The following is a 15,927-nucleotide window of genomic DNA, read 5'->3' on the forward strand; positions in this document are numbered from 1 at the left end:
TCAATTTACCAAAACTGTATTTATTAAACAGTTATTAATCAGTGGTACAGACATTCATGTCATTTCCATAACAGAAAGTGCAAGATGGTCAGACATTTTAAAACAAGCTATATGTACACTTTTGTGAATGATGTCACCAAGATGAGATATCAAAACAACACTAAATTAAAGTGTACTTTTTGTACAGAACACCACTACAATAGCTAAAAACAAATAAAGTGCACTTTAGTGCATGATGTTACACAAGATATTTCAATAACTGTCAAATAAAAACGAGCTGCATAATAGGTTCCTGCGGACGTTATCTCCTTCTGTTGACTTTTTTTTAAATATGGTGTTGATCTGGAAAAAGCTGCTTCGGCATTTTGTTGGTGTGGCACTGAAAAGAGATGTTGACGTGCAGAGTTTCAAACACTATTCGTTCTCTAGCGGGTGACTTTTCAAATGGTGCTACATTAGCACTGCTGCTACTTTTTGTAGCAACGCTTTTGCCGCATAAATAAACATATTCCCGCTTGAAGCCAAACCACCGCCGGACGATGGATCACGTGCTGTTTTTCTTGGGAATTAATTATTCCTCAATGTGTTACCAAATTTGCACCTTCTCTCTCTCGTATTACCACTTGCACCTCACCGTTAGCATCACAGCTAACGTTACCTTGTCGCTACCTCTCTGCTCCGTAGGAGCGTGTGACGTTGCACACGTTACGTGTGTAAGAAGGTGCGCTTGGTTTACGTCTCTGTGAGAGAGACAAGAGAGAGTGGGAAACGCATGCAGTGTAATACCCGCAGCTAATAGCAACTGGGTGAGAATGTATACTCGAATATCAAGATATAGTCATTTTCTCTATCGCACATAGACAAAGCCCTAAATTCTTAGCACTATGTGCAATGGTTCTGAATTTTGATGTCGACATAACGAATACAACAACTAAAGGTGTTCCAAACTTTTTCACTTCTGATACAAATTGAGTTTTGAGTACTGACAGATACCAATATTGATTGGATCAGACCATAACAAATCATCCATACTTTTACTATTTTGTAGTTTGGAATGTTAGAAAATGCTTAATCAAGTGAAATTACTCAGAGAACAATGGTAGATATGAAAAACACTAACCTATTTTTATTAACTCACTGGAATGGATTTATGATGTCTTTAAATTGAAGTGGAGTGGTCATTGTTTTGTTTAGCAACACCTACTGGCCACAATAAATCATGACATAAAGCCTGGAAAGCAGTAAGTCGAATGATGCGGACAAGTTTGTTACTGGATGCCTTGTCACAAGTTTCCGCCTTGGAGACTCTGTATCTATAATTAATATGCAGGTATAATTATTGCTTATAATTATTAGGACACTTATTACTTATGTTTAGATTATTGCTATTGTGTGCTTGGCTGTCGGGTAGTTGCTAGCTCCATGTAGCCCATTTCCTACCATTTTTTTTTTTACATTTTATAAATGACTTCACCAAAATATAAGAAAAGACCAACCTTGTGGCGATCTTTTAGCTTTTAGCTGGCTCTTTAGCTCTGCACTGCAAAACTACTTAATGCTTTAACCCCTTTTTTTTTTTTGCTGATGTCCGATATTAATAATGAATCGGGACACCCTGTAATAACAACCACCTGGCATATTAACAGCAAAAAAACAACTTTTTGTCAAAAACAACAGAACGTTTGTATGACAGTGTTTCAACTTCGGGAATCGTACAATGTTACCACTCCAACTTCATGTCTGCTTTGCTCCACACATACTTTCCTCCCCTTTTTAGAAACATTTTCTCATCAAAGCCACTGAAAGTGATGGCCTCTTCCACGCCAACATCGAGGATGGACTTAGATGGGTCTTTTCGACCCTCTCTACAATCCAGGAAACGCATCTGAGGGGGGAAAAGGACGATAACGAGTGCATAAGACAATTATAGACAATGTAACTGATCCAAAAATGTTTCAAGTCGGCAGGTGCGTGGTCTACAAAGGCAAAAGACAGCTGGAGTTCCTAACAAGCACAGATCGAAAAAACATTGCCATTTACAGCTGTGGCTGTAGTCAACCTCCTGATGTAGTTTTTATCAACTCTACAAGAAGGCAGTAGCTGCATTTGAAGCAACATGAGTGGTCAGCGTCGATCTTTCTTCCCTCCCTTTGTATGCACTTTAAAATGGTGCTAAGGAGCATATTTCTCCTATTTCCCCATAAGGTTTGTAATAAACGGTATAGTTTATTGCACATTAAGTATGTGTGTATATATATATATATATATATATATATATATATATATATATATATATATATATATATATATATATATATATATATATATATATACACACACAACCCTGTTTCCATATGAGTTGGGAAATTGTGTAAGATGTAAATATAAAAGGAATACTATGATTTGCAAATCATTTTCAACCCATATTCAGTTGAATATGCTACAAAGACAACATATTTGATGTTCAAACTGATAAACATTTTTTTTTGCAAATAATCATTAACTTTAGAATTTGATGCCAGCAACACGTGACAAAGAAGTTGGGAAAGGTGGCAAAAAATACTGATAAAGTTGAGAAATGCTAATCAAACACTTATTTGGAACATCCCACAGGTGTGCAGGCTAATTGGGAACAGGTTGGTGCCATGATTGGGTATAAAAGCAGCTTCCAGGAAATGCTAAGTAATTCACAAACAAAGATGGGGCGAGGGTCACCAATTTGTAAGAAAATTGTCGAACAGTTTAAGAACAACATTTCTCAACGAGCTATTGCAAAGAATTTAGGAATTTTACCATCTACGGTCCGTAAAATCATCAAAAGGTTCAGAGAATCTGGAGAAATCACTGCACGTAAGCGATGATATTACGGACCTTTGATCTCTCAGGCGGTACTGCATCAAAAACCGACATCAGTGTGTGAAGGATATCACCACATGGGCTCAGGAATACTTCATAAAACCACTGTCAGTAACTACAGTTGGTTGCTACATCTGTAAGTGCAAGTTAAAACTCTTCTAAGCAAAGCAAAACCCATTTATCAACAACACCAAGGAACGCCTCTGGCTTTGCTGGGCTAGAGCTCATCTAAGATGGACTGATGCAAAGTGGAAAAGTGTTCTGTGGTCTGACAAATCCACATTTCAAATTATATTTGGAAACTGTGGATGTGGTGTCCTCCGGAACAAAGAGGAAAATAACCATCCGGATTGTTATCGACGCAAAGTTCAAAAGCCAGCATCTGTGATGGTATGGGGGTGTATTAGTGCCCAAACGCATGGGTAACTTACACATCTGTGGAGGCACCATATATACAAGTACAACCCATTTATTATTGCTGAATGGTCCATACAGGTTTTTGAGCAACATATGTTGTCATCCAAGCAACGTTATCATTGACGCCCCTGCTTATCTCAGCAAGAAAATGCCAAGCCACGTGTTACAACAGCGTGGTTTTGTTGTAAAAGAGTGCAGGTACTTACCTGGCCCGCCTGCAGTCCAGACCTGTCTCCCATCGAAAATGTGTGGCGCATTATGAAGTGTAAAATACGACAGCGGAGACCCTGGACTGTTGAACGACTAAAGCTCTACATAAAACAAGAATGAGAAAGAATTCCACTTACAAAGCTTCAACAATTAGTTTCCTCAGTTCCCAAACGTTTATTGAGTGTTGTTAAAAGAAAAGGTGATGTAACACAGTGGTGAACATGCCCTTTCCCAACTACTTTGGCACGTGTTGCAGCCATGAAATTATAAGTTAATAATTATTTGCAAAAAATAAAAAATAAAGTTTTTGAGTTTGTACATCAAATATATTGTCTTTGTAGTGAGTTCAACTGAATATGGGTTGAAAAGGATTTGAAAATCATTGTATTCTGTTTATATTTACATCTAACACAATTTCCCAACTCATAAGGAAACGGGGTTTGTATATATATATATATATATATATATATATATATATATATATATCAATCAATCAATGTTTACTTATATAGCCCTAAATCACTAGTGTCTCAAAGGGCTGCACAAACCACCACGACATCCTCGGTAGGCCCACATAAGGGCAAGGAAAACGCACACCCAGTGAGACATCGGTGACAAAAATGACCCAGCGGGACCTCGGTGACTATGTGTGTGTGTAGACAAAATTGTTAATAAACTACCATGTGGTGAAATAGTTAAGCTTTCAATTCCACATTCTTATGCATTCCGAAATTATGATTGAGGTTAAAACATGTACTTGCTTAATTTCATGAAGAGGTTACATCTTTTCTCAAAGTATTGTCTACTTCCAATTTACATCCCGTCATTTTTGCCACCTACAATTACAGCGTTTATGACAGATATGAGATAGAATATACTTACATATTCATCCAAGATCAAGTAAGAATTCCTCATCTGTGAAGATAAAATTTACAAAAAATGTTTTGGGTCTCAACAACTTAAGAGTTTCCATTTTGTATACTCCATCCATTGTGACTATGTTCATATGAGTAAAAGCATAGACCTGTTAATTTATCACATGTTTTTAGCAAACATTAACAATATCTTATTACATATTCATTAATTTAAAAATGTGTGAGACTATTTCTCTAAATGTTGTAAATTCTAGCTTCCATGCCAATCAAATGTTGTGTTCCTTTTAACTAGACAAATAAGTCTGGCCTCCAGTATGCTGGTTGTAGCAGAGTAGTGCACTCTATTTTGCACACACTTAATCAACAGTGAATAGAATGGAAAATTAACCTTCTCATTGGACTCAGGAACTAAGCAGGACACACTGCTGTGTCTGTCCAGGAACTCATGAAACTGTTGGTCACTGATGGTGAACCTCTCGGCCTCTCTCAGGGCTTTCTCGCCCACATTTTCACCATCAATAAGCAGACATTGGAAGACCTGAAACAAACAAAAGACAAGTTACACAGCAGGTAATTATTATATACACCAAACAATGTCAATTGCTTACCTTCCATCGGACCGGGGTGAGCTGAACAATGGCCTCTGCCATGTTCTCGTCCACGTTGAAAGTGTTGATGACTGAGTTGATCTTGAAGGCCACTTTATGCTTCTGGCACCAGTTCCGGATGTTGTACAGACAGTTCAGGTGGCTCTTCTTGCCTTGAGCTCGGCCAATCAGCTGGTTGGTCGCTTCATCAAAACTGTCACAGGATATGGCCAGGATGTCAAGATGGCTGCCTAACAGTGAGGTAGGAGGGAAGATCATTAACCATGAACACTTTTTTCATAAATAATCCCCTCAAAATACTTCATGACTATAAAGTAGAATTTTATCAAGCTAGGAACCAAATGTGTATGTATATACACACACACACATATAAACATATACATATGTATATACACATACATTATACGTATATAACAGAGGCGTGGACTCGAGTCACATGACTTGGACTCTAGTCATGAATTTGATGACTTTAAACTCGACTTGACAAAATGTAAAGAGACTTGCAACTTGACTTGGACTTTAACATCAATGACTTGGGACTTCACTTGGACTTGAGCCTTTTTGACTTGACAAGACTTGATACTTTCCCCAAAACCCAAAGATTAAAAAGTTATTCAGGAGTGCTCTGTATCTTTCATTGTGTACGTGTGTCTGTCTGCGTGTGTGCTCTTAGTACAATAACCAATCAAATTAGATCTACGTTGTTTTCATCCCACAGCATTCACCCAATCAATTTGCAGGACAACCGACGAAGAATAATTGTCAACGCGCCAGTGAGAAAAACATGATGCCAAAGTTGGTTTCGTTAAAGCATAAAAACTACGACATGGTCAACAAAAAACTAATTGCAGTATGCAAAACATGCAGTTCGAATATTACAGACAAAGACGGGACAATTTCTAACTTTGTTCGACATTTGAAGATGCACAAAGAAGGGCAAGTTAAAGTTTATTGGCTAAGTAACGTGACTTTTATTTGCTGTGTAGTTAAATCACTTAGGCTGTAGACTCACTGCTAACGCTATAATCATAGACGTCTTCCAAGGGTACGTGGTATCGAGCGCTACTGCCGACTAGCGCTGACGAGACGTGGGGCTGCCATCTTGGAGTGGTGATCCGCTCCACTCAGTGCAATTCATTTGGCAGGAGCAATGAAATGTCAGTGTATTTAATTCATCTTACCTCACTGAATACCACTGATTTTCACGTGTTTTTTTGTCATACGTGTAGCTATGATAAAGGACAAATGTTTTGCATGTTTTATTGTCCATAGTTTGCTTAACAGTAATAGAATATTATTGTTCGACATAAGTGACCAGACGTCCGAGATCAAAACTCAGAATATAATCCCAGAGAAGGGGAGAAAAAAACAGTCAGTTATTTTTAAGTTCAAGAAACAACGTGATTAGGTTATATATACATGTGTACATCCTACATAAACAATGTATGAATACATTAGATATCTATATACCTTAGAGACCTATAGACTGTATCACTGTTGCTGCAGCAGCAGAAAGTTTATTCTGTCTTGACACTTTGTATTGATATATTGTATTACAGTCTTTCCTTAAATGATAATGTTTACAGTGATTGTTTTATATGTATATTTTATTTCGTTTTGGATAAAAGCGTCTGCCAAATACTTAAACAGTAACATATATAAACACCTGAAAGTCTTTATATCAGCTAAAACCCCCAATGTGTTTCACTGGATTCAGAATAAAACCACATTCTGTCTTACTGAACAAAGTTAGTATTTGGATATTGCTACTTGAAGACTTATTCCTGGTGACAATTATACTGTTAAGAAAGTAGTGTCTTATATTTTGCCTAAAATGAGAATGCATCATAATCAGTGGCGGCTGTTGAATTTTGTTTTAGGTGGGGCTGAAAGTTTGTAAACCAAAACCCAGTAAGGGGGTCAACCTGATTTCATAGTGATTTTCACATAAAAATATTGAAGATCTTTGCTACTTCTCAACTCTGTGGTAATATTATTTTCACAAAATACAACCAATATTACGTTAATGTTAAATCTTACTTGTGAAAAGTAATCCCCAGATTCTTATTTTCAACAGTCCGCTCATTTGAGCAGGAAAACGCTGAACACCAGCCCAGCATCTTTATTTTCTACCTGTCAACTGTCAGTTTAGGCTGCTCACCGGCTCCTCATCACCACTTCAAGATGGCGCCCAAATTGCTCACGTCAGAGCAGACAATGCTGTGTCTACTTATGAAATGTCTATGGTTAAAACGTTATTGCAAACACGGCAATCTGTTGCGTCCACTGCAGTTCGCAACCTTAGTCACACTTTTTGTCAAGTGATTTTTTTAAGCAGGGTTGCATGAGGTACCTACACATAACGTTACGTTAGTGAATGTATCACACACAGTAAAGTAACGTTAGACGGTGGTCAGCAGCACCGCGTATTTTAGCCACCTACAAAAAGACAAAGATAGTCGAATAAAGGTCAGTTAAAATGTATATTACATTAAGAATATTTGTACATATTGCATAGGGCCCGACATCTAAAAAGTACAACTCTGATCATTGTTATGTTAATGTATTTGTTATGTTTTTCATGTGTACACACACATAAGATCAATGTGAGATCAATGACAACAGGCAAGAAACTGCTGTGGAACTAGTTGCAATGCAATATGCCATGGAAACACAATGTAAACGCTTTTGTGCAAAAAAGTACAGTTGCACTTGTTTTTTCAAATGTGTGTATTCTGCAAAGGAATGACTTAAATGTTTAAAATTACTGGTTAATAGTGCTATTATGAAGTGCAATGTTGGCAATATTTTTTGGGCTGCAATTTCAAATGCACTTGCTTTAATAAATAAATACAATGCTTTAAAAGCATACACAATCTGGGTAAATATATTAGTCTGTGGTTAAAAGGACTTGAAAGGACACGAAACTCAAAATGCAGGACTTGGGACTTGACTTGAGACTTTTGAGTCTTGACTTTGGACTTGACTCGAGACTGGAGGGCAAAGACTTGAGACTTACTTGTGACTTGCAGAACAATGACTTGGTCCCACCTCTGGTATATAGATATACATTATATCCATATACAGTATACATATACACAAATACATTATATGTATATAGACACACATATATATACACAATATGTATATATATATATATATATATATAAAAATGTGTATATATATATATATATATATAAACACACCCACACACATATACATACAGTATATGTATAATATATATTAAACACATACATATATATATATATATATATTGTATATACATATATTGTATATATACACATATACATATACATGTATATATATATATATATATATATATATATATATATATATATATATATATATATACACACACAGACATATATATATACATATATATGTATTTATATATGCATACTGTATACACATACATATACATTATATATGTTCACAAATAATATAGGATAGATATAATCATTGAATAAGAGGAAAATCAAAAGTAAGATTACTAATTCAGGGTTCATTTTGAGTGTTCCGGGGCCCTTCTGTGGTGAAAAGTTGAATTTGAGGTCAAAAGGGTTAAAAACCCCTGATCTACCCAACAAAGATTTCTCGGGTTGAATTAAAAATACAATCCAACTAAAAGTTATTTTGATTAACAATTTACAAACATATTATACACATAACACCTCTTAGCAAAAAATAGATATTTACCATATTTTTGGAACCACGTTTCTTTGATCATGCTACCATTACTGACAATGCTGACACTTGGAAGTTGTAGCTCTTGTTTACAGTATTGGACCAATTTTCCAAGATAGTCGCCCTTTTCATGCAAGAATGGTTCTCCACCAGAGAAGTTGATCTTTTCCATTCCTGCGAGGGATATAAATGTTTAAATAAAGGATAAGAGACAAGCCAGTGTCATGTAATTTACCTGAATCCCTCAGGAGCTTAAGACCCCTCTTTGCTTCCTCCAGAGGCAGTACAAAGGATGTCTTTGCAGTGTGGAAACAAAAGCCACACTTGTAGTTACACTTGCGTGTATAATGGTAGTTGACGCTGGTCGGAGTAACTGCATTTGGACTTCTTTTGCTGACTCCTGTTTCAGTGCCAGGTCCTGTGCACGCTCTCCAGGAGTAAAGTTTGTCCAAGAGTCTGTTGAAAAAGGAGAGGACGGTCATGATGCAGAGCTGCACAGGCAGCAGATGATCAACAACTACGGAGGACAGGTTCATTTCCACGCACAGCTTTTAATCCCAGTCATCAAATGTGGTGATGTTGTGATCAAGGCTGCTTATATAGAAGCAGCAGGGTGGTGACCTGACAGGCTCATAGTTTCTGTTTACAAACATCAAAATAGAAACTTACTTATGGGTGTGTTACTATGTAGTCATGTGCTGCAGTGCAAAAGTAGTCATCCAGCACTGTACAAGATACCATTATAATTACCTTACTCAAAGTTGACAGCATGAGAGGCGTTAGTAACTGCAATTTGAGAAAGTGGTAACTAAGCAAATACAAATAGGTACATAATGCGGCCTTAATATGCCCACGTCTGGTATAGATAAAAGTTGACTGGTTTTATGACCCCGAAAGGGACAAGCGGTAGGAAATGGATAGATTTATGTAACACTTGCCGGAATGTAAAAAAAAAAAAAAAAATAACAATAAATATTTCATATTGCGCACAGACGATTGCAGTAAGCATAGAAAACAACCTTTGAGGGTTTCTCCGACCTACAATGTTCACAATAGGTTTTACCTCTTTGTGTTTTTTAGCCATTACGGTACTCAATGTCAAAGGTTAATTGTGCGACTTCTTAAATTTAAATTAATATTGCATATTGCAGGTGTGCCTAATATACAACGATGTTCTAATGCAGTGATTCTCAACCTTTTTTCAGTGATGTACACCCTGTGAACATTTTTTAATTCAAGTACCCCCTAATTAGAGCAAAGCATTTTTGGTTGAAAAAAAGAGATAAAGAAGTAAAATACAGCACTATGTCATCAGTATCTGATTTATCAAATTGTAAAACAGTGCAAAAAAGATAAAAATAACTAAAAACCTGTTGAAAAATAAACAAGTGATTCAATTATAAATAAAGATTTCTACACATAGAAGTAATCATCAACTTAAAGTGCCCTCTTTGGGGATTGTAATAGAGATCCATCTGGATTAATGAACTTAATTCTAAATGATTCTAAATAAATAATAAATAATTCTAAATTATCATACTAGACTCGCTCGACATCCATTGCTTTCGGTCCCCTAGAGGAAGGGTCGCCAACATATGCGGTCCTCTTCAAGGTTTCTCATAGTCATCATTGTCACCGATGTCCCACTGGGTGTGAGTTTTCCTTGCCCTTATGTGGGCTCTACCGAGAATGTCTTTGTGTTTTGTGTTGTGGTTTGTGCAGCCCTTTGAGACACTAGTGATTTACGGCTATATAAATAATCATTGATTGATTGATTGAATGAAACATTTCTTCACAAAAAAGAAATCTTTAACATCAATATTTATAGAACATGTCCACAAAAAATCTAGTTGTCAACACTGAATATTGCATTGTTGCATTTCTTTTCACAGTTTATGAACTTACATTCATTTTGTTGAAGTATTATTTATGAAGGACTTTTGAATTGTTTCTATTTTTAGAATATTAAAAAAAAAAAAATCTCACTTACCCCTTGGCATACCTTCAAGTACCCCCATTTGAGAACCACAGTTCTAATGTTGTAAACACGACTGGGGATTGCATTCAAGGCAGTTACGTAATTCACTAGGTTGCGTTTTCCAAAGCAGTGTTAACTTTCGTTTTCCTTACACAGAGCACAGCCCGGGAACAGAAACCCAGCCGGGCAGATGTCACGACGCAGCATGGCTTTGGCTCCCCTGTGGTCCTCTCGTGTTTTCTCCGTGGATGTGGACGGAGGGCCGGTCTACTTTCGACTCCAAAACGAACACCACCGCGGAAAAGGCGGCAAGGTAGTCAAGCGGTTGTTTGAAACTGGCATGCTAAAAGACGACGGGTGTTACTCTATCCTCGTCTCCAGCGGGGACAAACTCCGCAACGCCAAGTTTTACTGGGAACTGAAAGACAAACTTTTAGGAGGACTCAGTCAAGGGTGTCGTTTATCTCCAATGTGCGCGTTCCTGCCCGGCGTCCAGGACTCGCTCATAAGAGGCTTTTTGGTGAAGGACTCCTCCATTGCGACAGAGAGACTTTTACGACAGTTTGTGCAGCGTGACGACCCTGCGTTGGTATGCTCGTACACGCCGGGGGACACAGAAGATGACCCACTGTGGACTCAGCATCTGTGGACCCACGTACAGAACCACTACATTGTGCCCTCGGAGCCTCCTGGTTACCACCCTGCCACCCTCAACATGGTCAACTCTGATGTTTTCTACAGTTTCCAGGAGGCCCGTGACGTTTTGAAGAAGGTAACTTGATGTGACGTCACATAAACGCTCAGGTGACACTTGATTAGGTACACCTCTTTGGATCCACACTGTATGAAAAAAAAATTAAAAAAAGGTATTTTACCTTTGCAAGCTCATTATAGTATTGGCTAAGTTTTATAATCATAAATGTACGTTTCTCAATACCCGACCAGTGGTTCTCAACCTTTTTTCAGTGATGCAACCCCTGGTAACATTTTTTTAATTCAAATACCCCCTAATCCAGGGGTCTCAAACTCAATATGCCAGGGGGCCACTGGATGCAGAAACTGGGTGAGGCTGGGCCGCAAAAAAATATTTATTAAAAAAATATAACATGCACTTTTTAATGAATTCACCTTCTTTGAATGTCTTAACCGCCCTAGCAACATACTCGCCAACTCTCGTGATATTTCCGGGAAACACCCAAATATCAGTGCATCTCCCTACAATTTCCCGAGGGAATCATTCTCCCGATTTTTACCCGGACAACAATATTAAGGGCGTGCAGTGATGGTACTGCCTTTAGCGTCCTGTACAACCCGCCATGTCGTCTGCTTTTCCACCATACAAACAGTGTGCTGGCCCAGTTCAATATTGTATGAGGCTTCTGCAGACCAACGGAAGTGACTGCAAGACATACTTGATCAACAGCCATACAGGTCACACTGAGGGTGGCCGTATAAACAACTTTATCACTGTTACAAAAATGTGCCACACTGTGAACCCACACCAAATTGACAAACACATTTCGGGAGAACATCCGCACCGTAACACAACATAAACACAACAGAACAAATTCCCAAAATCCAATGCAGCCCTAACTCTTCCGGGCTACAATAGGAGCCAAGATTGGGGGGGCGGGGGTATATATTGTAGCCCGGAAGAGTTAGAGCTGCATGGGATTCTGGGTATTTGTTCTGTTGTGTTTATTTTGTGTTACGGTGCGGATGTTCTCCCAAAATGTGTTTGTCATTCGTGTTTGGTGTGGGTTCACAGTATGGGGCATATTTTTAACAGCTTACTGCGCCCACAGAAGCCTTATTCAAAATGTGGCTGGGCTAGCACGCTGCTCGTACAGGTTGTAGAGGACATTAAAGGCAGTGCTACCTAAATATTGTTGATTGGACGAAATTCAGGAGAATGATTACCCCTTTACCCCTGGAGGGGCACTGAAAAGTGAAAGTCTCCCAGAAAAATCGAGGGCATACAAGTATGACGCTGTAAAGCGCCATTCATATAAAATTTGCGGGCCGCACCAACATAACATTTTCATATTAAGGTGCGGGCTGCACAACAACGTCTCGGCCCGCGGGCCGAGTTTTTGAGACCCCTGTCTTAATCAGAGCAAAGCATTTTTGGTTGAAAAAAAAAAGATAAAGAAGTAAAATACAGCAATATGCCATCGGTTTCTGAATTATTAAATTGTATAGCGGTGCAAAATATTGCTCATTTGTAGTGGTCTTTCTTGAACTATTTGGAAAAAAAGATATAAAAAATAACAAAAAACTTGTTGAAAAATAAACAAGTGATTCAATTATAAATAAAGATAAAGATGCACTCTCACTGAGGCCACAGGGGCAATTATTTGGCAAGCCTATGCCGCGACACGCTTGGGCACTTATTTTGCAGCGAGCACTTATTTAGCTTGACGCCGGGGGATCCCGCGGGGTTTCTGGGCCAGTCAGGAGACATGGTCTTCCCAACATCTCCTGGGTCTTCCCCGTGGCCTCCTACCGGTTGGACGTGCCCTAAACACTTCCCTAGGGAGGCGTTCGGGTGGCATCCTGACCAGATGCCCGAACCACCTCATCTGGCTCCTCTCGATGTGGAGGAGCAGAGGCTTTACTTTGAGCTCACCCTGGATGGCACATTTTCTCACCCTATCTCTAAGGGAGAGCCCTGCCAACCGGCGGAGGAAACTCATTTCGGCCGCTTGTACCCGTGATCTTATCCTTTCGGTCATGACCCAAAGCTCATGACCATAAGTGAGGATGAGAACGTAGATCGACCGGTAAATTGAGAGCCTTGCCTTCCAGCTCAGCTCCTTCTTCACCACGACAGATCGGTACAACTTTCGCATTACTGAAGACGCCGCACCGATCTGCCTGTCAATCTCACAATTCACTCTTTCCCCACTCGTGAACAAGATTCCTCCACTTGGGGCAGGGTCTCCTCCCCACTGGCACTCCACCCTTTTCCGGGACAGAACCATGGACTCGGACTTGGAGGTGCTGATTCTCATTCTGGTCGCTTCACACTCGGCTGCGAACTGATCCAGTGAGAGCTGAAGATCCCGGACAGCTGAAGCCATCAGGACCACATCATCTGCAAAAAGCAGAGACCTAATCCCGCGGCCACCAAACTGGAACCCCTCAACGCCTTAACTGCGCCTAGAAATTCTGTCCATAAAAGTTATGAACAGAATCGGTGACAAAGGGCAGCCTTGGCAGAGTCCAACCCTCACTGGAAAATGTATTATTATTATTATATCGTAACGTTTTTGGAGCCAAAGCACATTTTTTGCGTTGAAAAAAATCCAGAGGCACACTCAGTTGACAGTGAATTATATTTATATAGCGCTTTTTCTATAGTGACTCAAAGTGCTTTACATAGTGAAAACCAATATCTAAGGTACATTTAAACCAGTGTGGGTGGCACTGGGTAAAGTGTCTTGCCCAAGGACACAACGGCAGTGACTAGGATGGCGGAAGTGGGGATAGAACCTGGAACCCTCAAGTTGCTGGCACGGCCACTCGACCAACCGAGCTATACCACCCTCGACAGTAAAAAGTAATTGTCGCAATTGTTGGATATGACTTTAAACCATAACCAACCTAATATCGATATCGCTCTAGTCTCAAAGTAGGTGTACTGTCACGACCTGTCACATCATTTTGGGTTTTTTGTTGTTTTCTTGTGTGTAGTGTTTTAGTTCTTGTCTTGCGCTCCTATTTTGGTGTCTTTTTCTTTTTTGGGGGTATTTTCCTGTAGCAGTTTCATGTCTTCCTCTGAGCAATATTTCCCGCATCTACTTAGTTTTAGCATTTAAAAATATAGATTGTCATGTCATGTTCGGATGTACATTGTGGACGAAGTCTTTGCTCCACTGTAAGTCTTTGCTGTCGTCCAGCATTCTGTTTTTGTTTACATTGTAGCCAGTTCAGTTTTAGTCCATTCTGCTTAGCCTTCCCTAAGTTTCAATGCTTTTTCTTAGGGGCACTCACCTTTTGTTTATTTTTTGTTTAAGCATTAGACACCTTTTTACCTGCATGCTGCCTGTCGTTGTCTAGACATCTATAAAGCAATTAGCTACCGGCTGCCACCTACTGATATGAAAGAGTATTACACGGTTACTCTGCCAAGCTCTAGGCAGCACTGACACTCAACAACAAAACATCATTTGCAGATTATAATTACTGGCTTGCAAAAAATATTTTTAACCCAAATAGGTGAAATTAGATATTCTCCCACGGCACACCAGAGTGTATCTCACAGCACACTAATGTGCCGCGGCACAGTGGTTAAAAAACACTGATTTATGGAACTTGTGTGAACTTATGGCTTTACACTTTGTTATATATATATATATATATATATATATATATATATATATATATATATATATATATATATATATTGCATTCTATTTTAGTTACTTATTGGTGCTGTTGTGTACTGTTTTTGTAATTGTTTTGATTATTATTATGTATTTGCTTGTATGTAAATGTTGCATATCATAAAGGTTTTAAAAAAAAAAAAAAATTGGTAAACTTGTAAAAGCTAGCATGATCCCTGCAATAATGCTGCCATGAAACCCTATTTTTTCACGTTTTTATTATAGTTTTTATAATATTACATATCGCTTTAAATATGCCAGACATTTTTTTTATTATTAAATGAAGCAATTACTAATTGTTCATTCGATTTTGAAGGCAACTGTGTAAGTAACCGTGCTTATATGGCAGCTGACGTGGACAGTGCTGTGAAATCAAAATATGCAGGTTCTGGAGAATGCCGTCATCTTGTGGTCATATGTGGTGTTACACTTCTATGGCTTACAATGTAAACTCACACATTCCAAGAACCTGTGTGAAGTTTTGATGCAAATATTTTTGGTGTGACTATTTTAGTTTTTAAACTAAAATAGTCACACCGAATTATGATTAATAAAACGCTAATAACATAAAAACAATAATAGGAAGACCAAAATTAGACATACATTATACGCATGTATCCCAAAATTAATATTTTTTTGTTTTTCAATTCGCGTTATTTTTTTGTGAGCACAGCAACAATACCATTTTAATCAGGATAAACTCTTAAAAAAAATATCAGTCACTGAGAAAAATCTTGAAAATTCTAGTGATGGTAAGTAAAAGTGTAAAACCAAATTGTATGTATTAGAATTGTATTCCTTTGTGTCATTTTCTTTTACGTTTTCAGTTACGACTGCTAATTGTATACAGGCATCCCTCATTTATCACTGTTAATTGGTTCCGGGGCTTA

At 38.4% G+C, this 15,927-nt stretch overlaps 2 protein-coding genes across 3 annotated transcripts in view; one reads left to right on the top strand and one right to left on the bottom strand.

Annotated features, from left to right (window-relative positions):
• The window catches only part of rsad2 (radical S-adenosyl methionine domain containing 2), a 35,614-nt gene continuing 19,687 nt past the window's right edge, over positions 1-15,927 (bottom strand). Inside the window, exons 2-7 of one of the 2 annotated variants that reach the window (XM_061895887.1) lie at positions 8,907-9,127; positions 8,684-8,845; positions 4,967-5,196; positions 4,747-4,896; positions 4,366-4,398; positions 1-1,885 (exon numbers count right to left, since the gene is read on the bottom strand). In XM_061895887.1, the coding sequence (XP_061751871.1) occupies positions 1,721-1,885; positions 4,366-4,398; positions 4,747-4,896; positions 4,967-5,196; positions 8,684-8,845; positions 8,907-9,127 (961 nt within the window). In that variant the 3' untranslated portion in view covers positions 1-1,720. Of the gene's footprint in view, positions 1,886-4,365; positions 4,399-4,746; positions 4,897-4,966; positions 5,197-8,683; positions 8,846-8,906; positions 9,280-15,927 lie in introns of those variants that run through there. The other variant, XM_061895886.1, reaches the window with a different exon arrangement.
• cmpk2 (cytidine monophosphate (UMP-CMP) kinase 2, mitochondrial) overlaps positions 10,783-15,927 on the top strand; it is a 15,556-nt gene continuing 10,411 nt past the window's right edge. The window contains exon 1 of the mRNA XM_061895885.1: positions 10,783-11,421. Coding sequence (XP_061751869.1) covers positions 10,840-11,421 — 582 coding nt within the window. The 5' untranslated portion in view covers positions 10,783-10,839. The remainder of the gene's footprint in view (positions 11,422-15,927) is intronic.

This window comes from Nerophis ophidion, linkage group LG03, assembly GCF_033978795.1.
Source record: "Nerophis ophidion isolate RoL-2023_Sa linkage group LG03, RoL_Noph_v1.0, whole genome shotgun sequence".
Lineage (NCBI taxonomy): Eukaryota > Metazoa > Chordata > Actinopteri > Syngnathiformes > Syngnathidae > Nerophis > Nerophis ophidion.